Source organism: Salmo salar, chromosome 13, assembly GCF_965601325.2.
Source record: "Salmo salar chromosome 13, fSalSal1, whole genome shotgun sequence".
Lineage (NCBI taxonomy): Eukaryota > Metazoa > Chordata > Actinopteri > Salmoniformes > Salmonidae > Salmo > Salmo salar.
Window position 1 is genome coordinate 47,358,210 of NC_138303.1, and position 19,025 is coordinate 47,377,234.

The following is a 19,025-nucleotide window of genomic DNA, read 5'->3' on the forward strand; positions in this document are numbered from 1 at the left end:
ACCTAGCTAGCAATCTGCTAACTTGACCACTGACTAGGCGATGCACAAATTTGGATGGCACAGGAAGAACTTAAAAGGAATAGGCTACTAAGAGATACTTCAAAGTAGGCTGCATATGAAAGAGTGGGGTGTGGATGATTGTGATGTGAGAGAAAGGATGTGTGAGAGCGGGTGAGGGATTGTGTAAGCCTATGTTAGTAAAGTTATCTGAACAGTACAGACGGTTACAGTGTTTTCATAACATTGTTGGACAAGTTGTAACCATAAAGCCAGTTTGTTTTCTACAGTTGACACTCATTTAGAATGCCTGAAGCTTTAACAGTACCTTCAGAAAGTATTCACACACTTAGACTTATTCTACATTTTCTTGTGTTACAGCCTGAATTTAAAATTGACTAAATGGTGATTGTTCCACTGGCATACACACAATACCCCATAATGTCAATGAGGTTTTTCAATGCCTTGCAAAGGGTGGTAGACACGGTAGACACTATTGGTAGACACAGGCTCCCTTCCTAACTCAGTTGACGGAGAGGAAAGAAACCGCTCAGGGATTTCACCATGAGGTCAATGGTGACTTTAAACCAGTAACAAAGTTTAATGGCTGTGAGAGGAGAAAACTGAGGATGGATCAACAACATTGTAGTTATTCCACAATACTAACCTAAATGACAAAGAGAAAAGAAATCCTGTACAGAATAAAAATATTCCAAAACATGCATCCTGTTGGCAATAAGTCCCTAAATTAAAACAGCTAAAAATGTGGCAAAGAAATTAACTTTATGTCCTGAATACAAAGCGTTGAGTTTCGGGCAAATTCAACATCACTGATTACCACTTCACATTTTCAAGCATGGTGGCTGCATCATGTTATGGGTATGCTTGTCATCGGCAAGGACTAGGGAGTTTGTTTTAGGAAACAGGCAAAATCCTCGAGGAAACCTAGTTCAGTCTGCTTTCCAATAGACACTGGGAGACAAATTCACCTTTCAGTAGGACAATAACCTTAAACAAGGCCAAATGTACACTGGAGTTTCCTAACAAGACAACATTAAATGTTCCTGAGTGGCCTAGTTACAGTTTGATTTAAAAATCTGCTTAAATCTATGGCAAGACTTGAAAACGGCTTTCTAACGAAGCTCAACCACCAACTTGACAGAGCTTGAAGTTAAAAAATAATGTGCAAATATTGTACAATCCACGTCTGCAAAGCTCTTTAGAGACTTACCCAGAAAGACTCAAAACAGTAATCGCTGCCAAAAGGTGATTCTAACATATATTGACTCAGGTGGGGTGTGAATACTTATGGAAAAGAGGCATCTGTATTTCATTTACAAACATTTCTAAAAACATGTATGAAATTTGTCATTCTGTGGCATTGTGTGCAGAAGGATTATTATTATTTTTTTTATCCATTTTTAATTCAGGCTGTAACAAAATGTGGAATAAGTCTAGGGGTATGAATACTTTCTGAAGGCACTGTAAAGCCGTGTATGTGTGTGTCATGTGCGCAAGTGTTAATCAAGAACATTGATAAGACGGAGTAGGCCTACTTAAACATTGGCAGCATTAACAGCTGTATGTTTCAGTGACTTGTTGTTCATGGTGAAAATGCCATTAAAACAATGTACAACATGTTGAGTTTCCATCTCTTACAATCAAAGCAAGTATGCCTGTAAACTCAATGCACTGCTTTTTAAATGGAAAAACCTATGAGCCAAATGTTAATGCCATTAACTCTATTCATTATTTTAATATTTTGGCAGCCCTTGTTATTACATGTCACTCTGTGACCAAATAACATCAATAATATCAATAATATCAATCTGGCCAGATTGTACAATTTGCTTAAGTTCTGTCAACACATTCTGGGATGTCTGAGTGACTCACTCAGTCCTATGCTTCTGTTGCCTATTTGGGTGTTTGTTTAATATATCCTACTGATTCTGTGATCACCAAGCTATTGGCAACCGCTAAATGTCAGATAAAGTAATTTCACAAATCAGGCTGTTATTAAAAGCTTTGTTATAAAGGCATTACAATTTGTTTTCATTAGAACAGACTCTGGTATTACATAGTTGTTCACACTGTTCCAAAAGGGGCAGAAATTGTAATCTACCGCACGTTTACCATATCTCTTGCGCTTTTGACAAGGATTTTACTTCAGGCCTAATTCACGTGTCTAAAATACTTATATCCACTAGGCTGTGAACTGAATGATGAGGATGAAGAGGGTGATTGAATTTAGAACAATACTGTAAGAATTGCTCTTCCTTTGTCCCATGTGCACACTCAAAAAAAATACTAATTGTTACTACTTTGTTAGTAGAAGCTGTAACTGACTGTAGCCTATTACTTACTAAAACTGTTGTTGCACTAAGGTTTTAATTCTAAGAGAAATGAAAATGTTCTGTTATATTGTTAGTAAGTTCTGCTAAATTAACAAGTTAAATGGCACAGCCATATAGCCTTGGCTACTAAGCACAGTAAAATAAAAAAAGGTTTAACATTTAAGACTTGAGCTACTTAATGTCTGCTTTTTATTTATTACATTTACTTGAGGAATGTTACCAATGGATAACAACAATAGAAAGAAACATCTGATGGCATCTGTAGAGAGTCAGGCGGAGAATGGAGTTTAAATGCACTAAGCACGGAACAACACTGTGGGCCAGATTTAAATAGTTTAGCAGCCTTTCCAATAAATTGGAACAAAAAGAAGCCATCCACCATAGGTTAGCAGCAGGACAATAGACTATTGCCTAGTTTAGGGACTTTAAAATGTATTAATGGGTGTTTGTGAGGCATATAACTTCACCTCTCTCTTTGCATAGCGCAGCACATGCACTGTTGTCTAACCATATCTGGATGGAGCCGTTACAAATCACTATGGGAATAAATATCACTGAATGATGGAAATAATGTAATAAAGTAGGCTAATGGAATTTCAGGCAACACATTGGTTAACTGAAACTCCCAAAGTCATCAAATTATTGTAAGAGGATTTGAAGCAATGTGTGGTCAACTATTTTTACCTTTATTAAAACTAGGCAAGTCAGTTTAGAACAAATTTCTTATAAACAATGACGGCCTACCCCGGATGACGCTGGGCCAAGATAATTAAAATAAACATTTAAAATTTATTTTTCTAAAACAATAACTTCAAACCTTGCCTACATTTGTATACGATCACGTCTCTATTATGCGTGGCAATATTTGAGAACAGATTTACTAAATTAAAATCACTTAGAGCTGATTTCCTGGATATTTATACAATCTGATGCCCAACTATGAAAAAACATTTTTTATGACGACTTCGGAAAATAGTCAGACCCCTTGACTTGACATTTTGTTACAGCCTTATTCTAAAATGTATTAAATGGTTATTTTACCTCAATCTACACACAATACCATATAAGGACGAAAAAAACAGGTTGACGTTTTTTCTAATTTATTAAAAAAAAATAAAAAATAAAAAATATCACAAGTATTCAGACCCTTTACTCAGTACGTTGTTGAAGCACCTTTGGCAGGGATTACAGCCTAGAGTCTTCTTGGGTATGACACTACAAGCTTGGCACACCTGTATTTGGGGAGTTTCTCCCATTCTTCTCTGCAGATCCTCTCAAGCTCGGTCAGGTTGGATGGGGAGTGTTGCTGCAAAGCTATTTTCAGGTTCGATCGAGGTTCAAGTCTGGGCGCAGTAGTCTAAGACACAGCATCTCAGAGCATGAGGCGTCACTATAGACCCTGGTTTGAGCCCGGGCTGTATCACAACCGGCCGTGATCGGGAGTCCCATAGGGCGGCGCACAATTGGCCCAGCGTCGTCCGGGTTAGGGGAGGGTTTGGCCGGGGTAGGCCGTCATTGTAAGTAAGAATTTGTTCTTAACTGACAGGCCTAGTTAAAAAAAAGGTTAAAAAGGACATTGAGACTTGTCCTGAAGCCACTCCTGCATTGTCTTGGCTGTGTGCTTAGGGTCGTTGCTCCCTTTGCTCCGTTCATCTTTGCCTCGATCCTGACTAGTCTCCCAGTCTCTAACACAAAAAAAACCTCCCCACAGCATAATGCTAACACCACTATACTTCACCGTAGGGATGGTGCCAGGTTCCCTCCAGACGTGACACTTGGCATTAAGGCTAAAGAGTTCAATCTTGGTTTCATCAGACCAGAGAATCTTGTTTTGGTGGTTCCAAACTTCTGCCATTTAAGAATGATGGAGGCCACTGTGTTCTTGGGGACCTAAAATGGTGTAGAATTGTTTTGGTATCCTTTCCCAGATCTGTGCCTCAACACAAGCCTGTCTTGGAGCTCCACGGACAATTCCTTTGACCTCATTGCTTGGTTTTTGCTCTGACATGCAATGTCAACTGTGGGACATCAGACAGACAGGTGTGTGCCTTTCCAAATGTTCAATCAATTGAATTTACCACAGGTGGACTCCAATCAAATTTTTGAAATATCTCAAAGACGATCAATGGAAGCAGGATGCACCTGAGCTCAATTTTGAGTCTCATAGCAAAGGGTATGAATACGGTTTTAGTTAATGCATTTGCAAAAAAAATCAAAAACCCTTTTTCTCCTTAGTCATTATGGGGTATTGTGTGTAGATTGCTAAAGATTTTGTATTTAAAAATATATATATATTAGAATAGGGCTGTAACATAAAATATGGAAAAAGTCAAGGGGTCTGAACTTTCCGAAGCACTGTATGTACAGTTGAAGTCGGAAGTTTACATACACCTTAGCCAAATGCATTCAAACTCAGTTTCACAATTCCAGACATTTAATCCCAGTAAAAATTCCCTGTTTTAGGTCAGTTAGGATCACCACTTTATTTTAAAAATGCGAAATGTCAGAATAATAGTAGAGAGAATGATTTCAGCTTTTATTTCTTTCATCACATTCCCAGTGGGTCAGAAGATTACATACACTCAATTAGTATTTGGTAGCATTGCCTTTAAATTGTTTAACTTGGTTCAAACATGTCAGGTAGCCTTCCACAAGCTTCCCACAATAAATTGGATGAATTTTGGCCCATTCCTCCTGACAGAGCTGCTGTAACCAAGCTTTAACTTCCTGACGGATGTCTTGAGATGTTGCTTCAATATATCCACATAATTTTCCTTTCCTCATGATGCCATCTAATTTGTGAAGTGCACCAGTCCCTCCTGCAGCAAAGCACCTCTACGATATGATGCTGCCACCCCCGTGCTTCATGGTTGGGATGGTGTTCTTCAGATTGCAAGCCTCCCCTCTGTCCTCCAAATATAACGATGGTCATTATGGCCAAACAGTTCTATTTTTGTTTCATAAGACCAGAGGACATTTCTCCAAAAAGTATGATCTTTGTCCCCATGTGCAGTTGCAAACCGTAGTCTGGCTTTTTTAATGGCGTTTTTGAAGCACTTCTTTGCTGAGCGGCCTAACAGGTTGTCGATATAGGACTCGTTTTACTGTGGATATAGATACTTTTGTACCCGTTTCCTCCAGCATCTTCACAAGGTCCTTTGCTGTTGTTCTTTGGATTGATTTGCACTTTTTGCACCAAAGTACGTTCATCTCTAGGAGACAGAACGTGTCTCCTTCCTGAGCGGTATGACGGCTGCATGGTACCATGGTGTTTATACTTGCGTACAGATGAACGTAGTACCTTCAGACGTTTGGAAATTGCTCCCAAGGATGAACCAGACTTGTGGAGGTCTGATTTCTTTTCATTTTCCCATGATGTCAAGCAAAGAGGCACTGAGTTTGAAGGTAGGCCTTGAAATACATCCACAGGTACACCTCCAATTGACTCAAATGATGTCAATTAGCCTCTAATCAGAAGCATCTAAAGCCATGACATAATTTTCTGGAATTCCAAGCTGTTTAAAGGCACAGTCGACTTAGTGTATGTAAACTTCTGACCCACTGGAATTGTGAAATAATCTGCCTGTAAACAATTGTTGGAAAAATTACATGTGTCATGCACAAAGTAGATGTCCTAACCAACTTAACAAAACTAAAGTTTGTTAACAAGAAAATTGTGGAGTGGATGAAAAATGTGTTTACTTGACGCCAACCTAAGTGTACGTACATTTTCGACTTCAACTGTACATACCCCAACCAGAAGCCATGGACTACAGGCAAAATTTGCACTGAGCTTAAAGCTGGAGCTGCCGCTTTCAAGGAGCGGACTCTAACCAGGAAGCTTATAAGAAATCCCGCTATGTCCTTTGACGAACCATCAAACAGGCAAAGCGTCAACACAGGACTAATATCTAAATCACACTACACCGGCTCCGACGCTCATTGGATGTGGCAGGGCTTGCAAACTATTACAGAAAACAAAAGGGAAGCACAGCCGAGAGCTGCCCAGCGACACGGGCCTACCAGACGAGCTAAAAAAAAAAACGTATATGCAAGTAACACTGAAACATGCAAGAGAACGTCAGCTGTTCTGGACGACTGTGTGATCACGCTCTCCGCAGCCGATGTGAGTAAGACCTTTAAACAGGTCAACATTCACAAGGCCGCTGGGCCAGACGGATTACCAGGACGTGTACTCCGAGCATACGCTGACCAACTGGCAAGTGTCTTCACTGACATTTTCAACCTCTCCCTGTCTGTGTGTTTAATACCAACATGTTTAACCTGTTGGGGATAGGGGGCAGTATTGACACGGCTGGATAAAAAACGTACCCGATTTAATCTGGTTACTACTCCTGCCCAGTAACTAGAATATGCATATAATTATTGGCTTTGGATAGAAAACACTCTAAAGTTTCTAAAACTGTTTGAATGGTGTCTGTGAGTATAACAGAACTCATATGGCAGGCAAAAACCTGAGAAGGTTTCATGCAGGAAGTGGCCTGTCTGACAAGGTGTCGTTCTTCTTGTCTCTGTTTATTGAAGAGTGAGGATCTTAGCTGTCCCGTGACACTTCCTACGGCTGCCATAGGGTCTCAGAAGGCGGTAAAAAGCTGAATCGTGGCTTTGCAGGCTCTGGCTGAAACAAAGTAGCGCGTTTGGGTAGTGGCTGGTTACAGTACTGTGAGACTCAGGCTCGTGCCCGCGTCGACCGAAAGCTTTGTTTACTTTCCTCTGTTTAGCTAAATGGACATTCCCGGTCGGAATATTATCGCTTTTTTACGAGAAAAATGGCATAAAAATGGATTTTAAACAGCGGTTGACATGCTTCGAAGTACGGTAATGGAATATTTAGATTTTTTTTGTCACGAATTGCGCCATGCGCGCGACCCTTATTTACCCTTTCAGATAGTGTCTTGAACGCACGAACAAAACGCCGCTATTCGGATATAACGATGGATTATTTTGGACCAAACCAACATTTGTTATTGAAGTAGCAGTCCTGGGAGTGCATTCTGACGAAGAACAGGAAAGGTAAGACCATTTTTGTTATAGTAAATGGGATTTTGGTGAAGGCTAAACTTGCCGGGTGTCTAAATAGCTAGCCCTGTGATGCCGGGCTATCTACTCAGAATATTGCAAAATGTGCTTCATCCGAAAAGCTATTTTAAAATCGGACATAGAGTGCAGAGAGGAGTAATGTATCTATAATTCTTAAAATAATTGTTATGCTTTTTGTGAATGTTTATCATGAGTAATTTAGTAAATTGTTAGTAAATTCCCCGGAAGTTTGCGGGAGGTATGCTTTTTCTGAACATCACATGCTAATGTAAAAAGCTGGTTTTTGATTTAAATATGAACTTCATTGAACAAAAAATGCATGTTTTGTATAACATAATGTCCTAGGTGTGTCATCTGATGAAGATCATCAAAGGTTAGTGCTGCATTTAGCTGTCTTCTGGGTTTTTGTGACATTATATGCTAGCTTGAAAAATGGGTGTCTGATTATTTCTGGCTTGATACTCTGCTGACATAATCTAATGTTTTGCTTTCGTTGTAAAGCCTTTTTGAAATCGGACAGTGTGGTTAGATTAACGAGAGTCTTGTCTTTAAATAGCTGTAAAATAGTCATATGTTTGAGAAATTGAAGTAATAGCATTTCAAAGGTTTTGAAAATCGCACCACAGGATTCAACTGTCTGTTACGTAGGTGGGACGAATTCGTCCCGCCGGTCCGATAGAGGTTAAAGCAGACCACCATAGTCCCTGTGCCCAAGAACACTAAGGAAACCTGCCTAAATGACTACCGACCCCTAACACTAATGTCTGTAGCCATGAAATGCTTTGAAAAGCTGGTCATGGCTCACAACACCATTATCCCAGAAACCCTAGACCCACTCCAATTTGCAAACCGCACCAACAGATCCACAGGTGATGCAATCTCTATTGCACTCCACACTGCCCTTTCCCACCTGGACAAAAGTGGCACCTATGTGAGAATGCTATTCATTGAATACAGCTCAGCATTCAACACCATAGTGCCCTCAAAGCTCATCACTAAGCTAAGGACCCTGGGACTAAACACCTCCCTCTGCAACTGGATCCTGGTCTTCCTGACGGGCCACCCCCAGGTAATAAGGGTAGTTAAACACATCCACCATGCTGATACTCAACACGGGGGCCCCTCAGGGGTGCGTGCCCAGTCCCCTCCTGTACTCCCTGTTCACTCATGACTGCACAGCCAGGCACGACTCCAACACCATCATTAAGTTTGCTGATGACAACAGTGGTAGGCCTGATCACCGACAACGATGAGACAGCCTATAGGGAGCTGTTTAGTCCCAGGGTCCTTAGCTTAGTGATGAGCTTTGAGGGCACTATGGTGTTGAACGCTGAGCTGTAGGGTGGTCAGAGACCTGGCCGTGTGGTGCCAGGATAACAACCTCTCCCTCAACATTTTCAAGACAAAGGAGATGATTGAGGACTACAGGAGAAGGAGGACCAAGTATGCCACCACGGTCATCGACGGGGCTGTGTGGAGTAGGTTGAAAGCTTCAGATCCTCAAAAGGATTTACAGCTGCACCATCAAGAGCATTAAGGTGGAAAAATTCAAAGATTATGTTATAATACCTTTATTGCATCAAATGGTTGTTTTATGCAGTGGAATAGAATATGCTTCTAACTATTGTGTGTGTTCTACTGAGGATGGGCCTCTGGGAGATGTTGGGTTATATTTTCTTAAAATAGTTGTGGTGCATAGCTTATGAATACATTAATGTTAAACATAACAGGTTTGTGCTGTGCTGACATAGTCAAATCTTATTATATGGTGCTCAATCTAATGAGAGGGCTACTAGGGTGTAGGCTTTGTAGACTCGTGACACACACACATACAATGCCTGATTGTGGAGCCGCTCAAGGACAGGTGTATGTGAGGAACTGGTAGATTGGAAAATAACTGTAGCATAATAAAAAGACTGTCCTTGGGTTTGCTGACTTTTGGGTGAAAAACACTAAGATAAGCTGTAAGACAACTACGCCTGGCAACAGTGATGCGCCAAGAGGCTGGGACCAGCCTGTGCGCCTGCGATAGGCTGAGCAAGTCTAAACCACGCTCTGAGCGGGAACTATCTCTGTCAGAGTATTAAAGAAGAACTTTGTGTTTGAACAGTTAGTTCTCTGTTTGCCCTGCGAGGTGTTACAGTGAACCCGTATATACGAAGGTTGCATTTACCATTTATCGCTTGACTAATTATATTGAATAAAAAAAGCTGAGAATATATTCAGTGACTTAGTGTTCAATTCTGTCCTGATACCAGATTTGATTGACGCAACCTAACAGAGATAACACTGACAGAGGAGATTTGTGTCGTCTTTTGGGTGATAAAACCTAAAGAGTATTCCAGAGCATGAGTTAATGTTTCTGTTCTATATCGTACCAGGGAGAAATGGTTCCAGTTTGGAGTCAGAGGACCAGACACTGGTCTATATACAATGAAAACTGCTGACACAGCAGATACTGTCTGCTATGTATTATAGGCATCTTTCATACAGATCTTAACCTTGTGACCCATTCCATATTTTGATTGATCGTCATGTAGGTTGAAAGTGGTGCATCTTGGCTATAAAAGACATGTACTTTTGTCTCGGGGCTCTCAACGAATCATCCGAGCGTGAATCGTCGACCAGTCATGACCAGCCACCATTATCGTAGAGCACTCAATCGATTCACTTTATGTGTGTGCGTTGTATTGACCTTTTCCCTTATTAATAAGTGAATAAAGATTTAGTTTAAGTATAACTGACTTGTGTGATAAGTTTGTTTCTCCTCATTTGATAGTGAAGAAATTAACCACCACAGCATCCTGACAGGTTGCATCACTGCCTGGTATGACAACTGCTCGGCCTCCAACCGCAAGGCACCACAGAGGGTAGTGCGTACGGCCCAGTACATCTCCGGGGCCAAGCTTCCTGCCAACCCGGACCTCTATACCAGGCGGTGTCAGAGGAAAGCCCTAAAATTGTCAAAGACTCCAGCCACCCTAGTCATAGACTGTTCTCTCTGCTACCGCACAGAAAGCGTAACCAGAGAGCCAAGTCTAGGTCCAAGAGGCTTCTAAACAGCTTCTACCCCCAAGCCATAAGACTCCTGAACAGATAATCAAATGGCTACCCAGACTATTTGCATTTCCACACCTAGAAAGCTAACCGGACGCTTTAACTTGAAATGAAAATGACAGACTAAATTAGAAACGTGTAATATCTGAAAATGTAGCTAGCTAGTCTCTTACCCGTATACATGGATGGACGCCACTCCCTCCGTCACAGATGCCATGGTTGCCCTTAGTTTGAAGATGTGTAAAATACCTGTCTCCGTAATTACAATAGTCTTCTGTATGTTCTCTTTCTGCATATTTGCAATCAAAAACGCCAGCATTTTCTCCATTAGCTATCATACTCTAATTCCACTGGGCATTCCACTGATTTCAAAACTCCATCATCCAGAAAGTGGAGACTGAGGTACTTATTGTTTGAGCCAATGCACAGAGACAATCTAGATACATTAATTATTCACGGGCTATAAAGATAAAAACACCAAGTAAAAAATAATTATATTTAAGGTACTGAACTAAATGTATAAAATAATCACACAATAGGAATGTGACTAAAATAGCTTTTTACCACCTCAGGAACATTGCCAAGGTGCATCAGTTTCTCTTTCTGGCTGAAACAGAGAGAGACTCTTCGATGCTGTTATTACAAGCAGGCTTGACTACTATAATGCTGTCTGGCCTACCCAAGAAAGCCATTGGTCAACTGCAAACCATACAGAATGCTGCAGCACAGGTGCTGACCAAGACCAGACAGAGAGCACACATTACACTGGTTTTATGGTCTCCGCACTGTCTGCCAGATTTTCTATTGTTTTTAAAGAAATCCTATACTGTGCACCCAATATATGTCAGACAAGATTTTAAGTTATGTACCCAGTAGGTCACTCAGGTCCTCTGGCATTGTCCTTTTAACTATCCCAAAGCCTAGGACCAAGACGCATGGAGAGGCAGCCTCTGGAATAGCCTGCCAGAGAACTTGAGGGGGGCAAAACTGTGGACACATTTAAAAAAGAGATCTTAAAACATTTTTTGCTTTGCTTTCCTTGGGGTGCTTTTAAGTCATTCAGTTTGTCATTTTATTATTTTTTTTTATCGTATTTTTGTTGTGCAGTAAATATTGCAGCTTTAATTTTTGTATTTCCTGTGAACATTGTGTTACATTACATGTTGGAAATGTGCTGTATAAATACAGCATAATTTGATATAGCCTCGTTATTGTTATCTATTGTGTCACTAATTTTCTTACCTTTACACTGTTGGTAAAGGGCTCATAAGTAAGCATTCACGGTAAAGCCTACATCTGTTGTATTGACATGTGACAAACACACATTTATTTGATTTGTTGTACATGAATCCCCAGCTCATTTGGTCCAAAGTATTGATATAATAACTCACACTAAAATAGAAAAAGAGTTATGTTTTCGCCCATTCATTTGGCAGACCCTTTTCATGATAGAGGCTGCATCTGAAGGCTCTGGTCAAAAGTAGTGCGCATTATAGGGAATAGAGGGTGCTATTTTGAACACAGCCAAAGAGCGACTGATCAAAGTACATAACGGAAGGAAGAGGGTGGATTGGGAGCCCTGCCTACCTTTTCAGCCAGGTTCCTCCTCTCCCTGCGGTCACTGTCCTCCACATCCATGTTCTCTATCCCTGAGTCCACATCGACTTGGGATATGATGCTGGGCCACAGAGAGAGAGGGGGGAAAAAGCAACATTGTCAATGAATTCATCCCGGCATCAAATCACAGTAACAGGCTATCAACTGTACTCTACCAACACACACACAGTGGCGAAGAACAGTTAAATGCAGCGAGTGGGTGGCCGTCTTATCGCAACACTTGCCATCATTTTCTGTTAACCTCTAAAAGTCTAAACCATTGGGGGGGTATATATAATGCAAAGTATTCACACCCCTTGACTTCCACAAGAATCTGAAATATATTTTGATTTATAAAAAATAAAAAAATGTTAATACATGATTCCATGTGTTATTTCATAGTTTTGATGTATTCACAATTATTCTACAATGTAGAAAATAGTAAAAATAAAGAAAAACCCTTTAATGAGTAGGTGTTCTAAAACTTTTGACCGGTACTGTATTTTCCTAAGAATGTGAGAGTAGGGTGAATCCCTTGTAGGCTCTTGACTTGAGGTCCACCAGCACCAATGACGAACGCCCTAACCCAGGGATAATTAGCTAGATTGTCCAATCTTTACTGGTACTGAATATTTATACCCCCCTCCAAGGAGGCGGAGTCAACTCCTTGCACATCTAGACAGACAATACATCTGTTGTTCGTCAGTATTAAATGGCGGCGGAGAATATTGCTGCCGTTTCATGGGTTCTTAACCAACCGTGCTATTTTGTTATTTTTTCCACATTTTCTTAAACGTATTTTTTTTGTACATAATGTTGCTGCTACTGTCTCTGATGACCGAAAAGAGCTTGAATCAGATGAAGAATCTCTTTAATAATGAGTTGGACGAGAGCGATTTACTCCAGACACCCAGAGGCCCTCATCCCAGTCATTCGCTGGAGAAAGAGACGGAAAAGAAATCGCGGAAAGAGATCGGGGTGCGTTGTGAGGACCCGCTGATGAGTGGCTAATGTGCCCTTGCCATCTGTACTACTGGCCAACGCATAATCGCTGGAAAATAAATTGGACGAGCTTAATTCAAGTATATCCTACCATCGGGACAATACCGTAATATCTTGCGTTTCACCGAGTGGTGACTGAACAATGGCGTGATCAACATACAGCTGGCTTGTTACACACTGCATCGGCAGGATAGAACAGCAGCCTCTGGTAAGACAAAGGGTGGCGGTCTACGTATATTTGTAAACAGCTGGTGCACGATATCTAAGGAAGTGTCAAGGTTTTGATCACCTGAGGTAGAATATCTTATGATAAGCTGTAGACCACACTATCTACCTAGAGAGTATCTATATTTATTGTAGCCGTCTACATACCACCACAGACCGATGCTGGCACGAAGAATGCACTCAATGAGCTGTATACCGCCATAAGCAAACAGGAAAACACTCATCCAGGGCGGCGCTCCTAGTGGCCGGGGACTTTAATGCAGGGAAACTTAAATCCGTTTTACCAAATTTCGATCAGTATGTTAAATGTGCAACCAGAAGGGGAAAAATATATATATATATATATATATATATATATATTTTTTTTTTTACTCTTGACCACCTTTACTCCACACACAGATGCATACAAAACTCTCCCTCTCCTTCCATTTGGCAACTCTGACCATAATTCTATCCTCCTGATTCCTGCTTACTAGCAAAAATTAAAGCAGGAAGCACCAGTGACTTGGTCTATACATTTTTTTTTTTTAAGTGGTCAGATGAAGCAGATGCTAAGCAACAGGACTGATTTGCTAGCACAGACTGGAATATGTTCCGGGATTCTTCCGATGAAATTGAGTACACCACATCAGTCACTGGATTCATCAATGATTACATCGTCCACACATTGACTCTCATTCCCCAACCAGAAGCCATGGATTACAGGCAAAATCCGCATTGAGCTAAAGGGTAGAGCTGCTGCTTTCAAGGAGTTGGACTCTGACCTGGAAGCTTAAGAAATCCCGCTATGTCCTCCGACGAATCAACAATCAGGCAAAGAATCAATACAGGACTAAGATCGAATCATACTACACCGGCTCCACCGCTCGTCGGATGTGACAGGGCTTGCTGCCTGGTGACACGAGCCTACCAGACGAGCCAAGTCACTTCCATGCTCGCTTCAAGACAAGTAACACTGAAAAATGCATGAGAGCACCAGCCGTTCCGGACGACTGTGTGATCACTCTCTCCGCAGCCGATGTGAGTAAGACCTTTAAACAGGTCAACATTCACAAGGCCGCAGGGCCAGATGGATTAACAGGACATGTACTCCGAGCATGCGCTGAACAACTGGAAAGTGTCTTCAATGACATTTTTCAACCTCGCCCTGTCCGAGTGTGTAATACCAACATGTTTCAAGCAGACCACCATAGCCCCTGTGCCCAAGAACACTAAGGAAACCTGCCTAAATGACTACCGACCTGTAACACTCACGTCTGTTGCCATGAAGTGCTTTGAAAAGCTGGCTATGGCTCAACACCATCATCCCTCAGGGGTACGTGTCCAGTCCCCTCCTGTACTCCCTGTTCACTCATGACTGCACAGCCAGCACGACTCCAACACCATCATTAAGTTTGCCCGATGACAACAGTGGTAGGCCTGATCACCGACAACGACGAGACAGCATATAGGCAGGTCGTCAGAGACCTGGCCGTGTGGTGCCAGGACAACAACCTCTCCCTCAACGTGATCAAGACTAAGGAGATGATTGTGGACTACAGGAAAAGGAGGACCGAGCACGCCTCCATTGTCATTGATGGGGCTGATGAAGAGCAGGTTGAGAGCTTCAAGTTACTTGGTGTCCACATCACCAACAAACTAACATAGTCCAAGGACACCAAGAGTCGTGAAGAGGGTACGACAAAACCCATTCCCCCTCAGGAGACTGAAAATATTTGGCATGGGTCCTCAGATCCTCAAAAGGTTCTATAGCTGCACCAGAGAGCATCCTGACTGGTTGCATCACTGCCTGGTATGGCAACTGCTCGGCCTCCGAGCGCAAAGCACTAGAGGGTAGTGCGTAAGGCCCAGTACATCACTGGGGACAAGCTTCCTGCCATCCAGGACCTCTGTACCAGGCGGTGTCAGAGGAAGGCCCTACCGCACGGCAAGCGGTACCGGAGCGCCAAGTCTAGGTCCGAGAGGCTTCTAAACAGTTTCTACAGACCACTTGCATTGCCCCCCCCCCACCCCACTTACGCCGCTGATACTGTTATTGTCCATGCATAAGTCACTTTAATAACTCTACCCACGTGTATACATTACCTGAATTACCTTGACTAACTGTTACCCCCTGTATTTAGCGTCACTATTGTTATTTTACTGCTGCTCTTTAATTATTTGTTACTTTATTTCTTATTATTTCAGGTATTTTTCTTTAAACTGCATTATTGGTTAAGGGCTTGTAAGTAAGAGGTTCACTAAGATCTACACCTGTTATATTCAGCACGTGACAAATACAATTTTATTTGGTTCCTCTCACTGGTATAGTCACGGCCCTGCCTCATGCTAGATCCATCGTGGGCATGGAAGTATGTGTGTTTGTGTAATAGGACAGTTCCTTCTCACTTCATATGACCTGACCTCGGGCCGAATTCCTCACTTCTTTTTAATCCACGGCTGTCCTACCTTCAGGAGACTAAAAGCAGACTGTTGCCTTCTGCCTCCCTCAAGAGTCATGGTATTTAACGTTCATGTTTGACAGAATGTAACATTTCTGCACTCCCTCGTCTCAGTCAGTAACTTTCCATACACCTAGTTCATAGCCACACTCCATTGACCCCAAAATATACATTCCTTATACATGTACAGTAATCAGTAAATTCTAGTCTGGTAATATGAATAAGTATATTTGAAGCTAGAATCCAACAGTATGTACTGACATGTAACTGATAGATGCACACGCACACGTTCATGTTTTTAAAATGTACAGTGTATTGGGAAGGTATTCTGACCCCTTCCCTTTTTCCACATTGTTACTGCCTTATTCTAAAATGGATTAAATAAATGTTTTTCTTCAATTTACACACAATGCCCCATAATGACAAAGCAAAAAAAACAGGTTTTTAGAAATGTTTGCAAATGTATTCAAATCAAAACAGAAATACCTAATTTACATAAGTATTCAGACCCTTTGCTATGAGACTCGAAATTGAGCTCAGGTGCATCCTGTTTCCATTGATCATCCTTGAGATGTTTCTACAACTTGATTGAAGTCCACCTGTGGTAAATTCAATTGATTGGACATTATTCGGAAAGGCACACACACCTGCCTATATAAAAAGGTCCCACAGTTGACAGTCCATGTCAGAGCATAAGCCATGAGGTCAAAGGAATTGTCCGTAGAGCTCTGAGACAGGATTGTCTGCAGCATTTAAGGTCCAAGAACACAGGGGCCTCCCTCATTCTTAAATGGAAGAAGCTTGGAACCACCAAGACACTTCCTAGAGCTGGCCGCCTGGGCAAACTGAGCAATTGGGGGAGAAGGGTCTTGGTCAGGGAGGTGACCAAGAACCCGATGGTCACTCCGACAGAGATCCAGAGTTCCTCTGTGGAGATGGGAGAACCTTCCAGAAGGACAATCATCTTTGCAGCACTCCACCAATCAGGTCTTTATGGTAGAGTGGCCAGATGAAAGCCACTCCTCAGTAAAAGGAACATGACAGCCAACTTGGAGTTTGCCAAAAGGCACCTAAAGACTCTTAGACCATGAGAAACAAGACTCTCTGGTCTGATGAAACCAAGATTGGGCTGAAAGCCAAACGTCACACCTGGAAGAAACCTGGCACCATCCCTACGGTGAAGCATGGTGGTGGCAGCATCATGCTATGGGGATGTTTTTTAGCGGCAGGGACTGGGCGACTAGTCAGGATCGAGGGAATGGTTAACTAGAGCAAAGTACAGAGATCCTTATTGAAAAGCGTTCTGGAGCAGGTTAGGACCTCAGACCGGGGCGAAGGTTCACCTTCCAACAGGACAACGACCCTAAGCACAGAACGCAGGAGTGGCTTCGGAACAAGTCTCTGAATGTCCTTGAGTGGCCCAGCCAGAGGCCAGACTTGAACCAAGTTTAACATCTCTGGAGACTTGAAAATAGCTGCGCAGCAACGCTACCCATTCAACCTGTCAGAGCATGAGAAGATCTGCAGAGAAGAATGGGAGAAACTCCACAAATACAGATGTGCAAAGCTTGTAGCATCATACCCAATAAGACTCGCTGCCGAAGGGTCTTCACAAAGCACTGAGTAAAGGGTCTGAATACGTGTGATATTTCAGTTTGTCCTTTTTAATAAATTTGCCACAATTTCTAAAAACCTGTTTTGACTTCATCATTAGGGGGCATTGTGTGTAGACTGAGGGTGGAAAAAAAAACAATTTAATACATTTTAGAATAAGGCTGTAACGTAACAAAATGTGAAAAAATTCATAGGGTCTGAATACTTTCCGAATACACTAAGAGTAAAGTATTTTGTCTATAATGTTTTCTTCCATTGTGTCGGACCACCGTAAGCTAGCTATCGCCATTTGCGTGCCATTCCGCTCATCTTACACACACAGTATGTAGCCATAGGACGTCATCAGAGCACGCAACAGAACAGTGCACTGTCTACACTCGGTTTGTTGTTTTATGAAATAGTTTTCAGTAAATGTTTCTCATCATAGCTAAAGTTTTATTTGCTACAGATTCCGTGATGCGGTTAGCCTTTACAGCCGGGACTGCAAGTTTGTGTTCCGGATCCCTGTTAAGTAGGAGTTTGCTGCTAGCCGTCATGAAAATGGAGCAGGCTAATGCTAGCAGTGCAAGCCCACCTGTGTTTTTATCCACGGCTGGGCACAAATGATTTAGGTGCAAGCCAATTTCCACACAATCGCAAGATGATCGTACAGGGATTTGTCTGCCATAAATGCACCACCTTAGGAAAGAGATCCTCCGGCTGCTCACTCGGCTGCGAGAAAAGCATAACCTTCTTTCTAAGTTCACCGACCTTGCTATAGCCCAGACAAACCGAATCTCAGTTATAGCAAAGCTGTCGATGATAAGGCAGCATTGATCTGTCCCAATCCAACAGATGTTCAGCTCAACTCAGATAAGATCCAATCCAGCTATCAAATAGCTTTGCCCCGCTTGAGACGGGCGTACCAGCCCCAGGAGACAGCACTGGGAGTATACCACTAGACAGCACCCGCCTAGTGGCACCCTCTCGAACAGCCACCACAGTTCAGCAGGTGACTCAAGACAGAAGGGTCTCGGGCCATCTTCCACCTTCCTGGGGTTTCCGAAGCCATACGCTGTTGCAGGTGCAAAGAGTCAGGCTAGCCTGGCTCAAACCCATAATCCCCCCTGCCTGAGGCAGTCCCATCCCGCTCCCCCTTCCTTCCCCATCAGATTCCATCACGACCACCATCATTGTGGGTAGCTCGATGGTGAGAGATTGTGGCCTGCCTACGGTCTGTGGAAGGAATAATTAAAAAAAATGAAACACCCTCATTTGCAGAGGGAAGAGAATAATTCTTGCAGGCCCCCTCGTGTTATTGAAAGGGTTCGGAACATTTTCCCAGCAACATCAAACTGTTTTAGAGACTGAAGGACAGGGTCTGGTAGTGCTCCAGTCCTCTCTGTCAAAATAAGCAACAGAGGAAAGCATATCAACTCCTGTAGAAATGGCACTATGGTTATTGTGAGTAAACTAATTTATGTTCCTCTAACTCCGCCTTCTAGTGAGTTTATACAACATCCTACCATTCTGATAGATAAGAGACTGGTTGTAACATTAATAACTGGGTTGTTAAGAATTTGGCCCACACCTCATTGAATACGGCACTTTTAAATGTTAGAGCAATCACTAATAAATCCATTCTTGTGAATGACCTCATTACTGAGTGCAAAGTTGATCGCATGTTTCTCACTGAAAC

At 42.2% G+C, this 19,025-nt stretch overlaps 1 protein-coding gene across 6 annotated transcripts in view; it reads right to left on the reverse strand.

The window, feature by feature from the left end:
• Positions 1-19,025, reverse strand: part of LOC100380420 (ubiquitination factor E4B, UFD2 homolog (S. cerevisiae)) — a 93,752-nt gene that overhangs the window by 63,160 nt on the left and 11,567 nt on the right. For all 6 annotated transcript variants that reach the window (XM_014135593.2, XM_014135591.2, XM_014135590.2 and 3 more), the window contains one exon: positions 12,057-12,147. In XM_014135593.2, the coding sequence (XP_013991068.1) occupies positions 12,057-12,147 (91 nt within the window). The remainder of the gene's footprint in view (positions 1-12,056; positions 12,148-19,025) is intronic.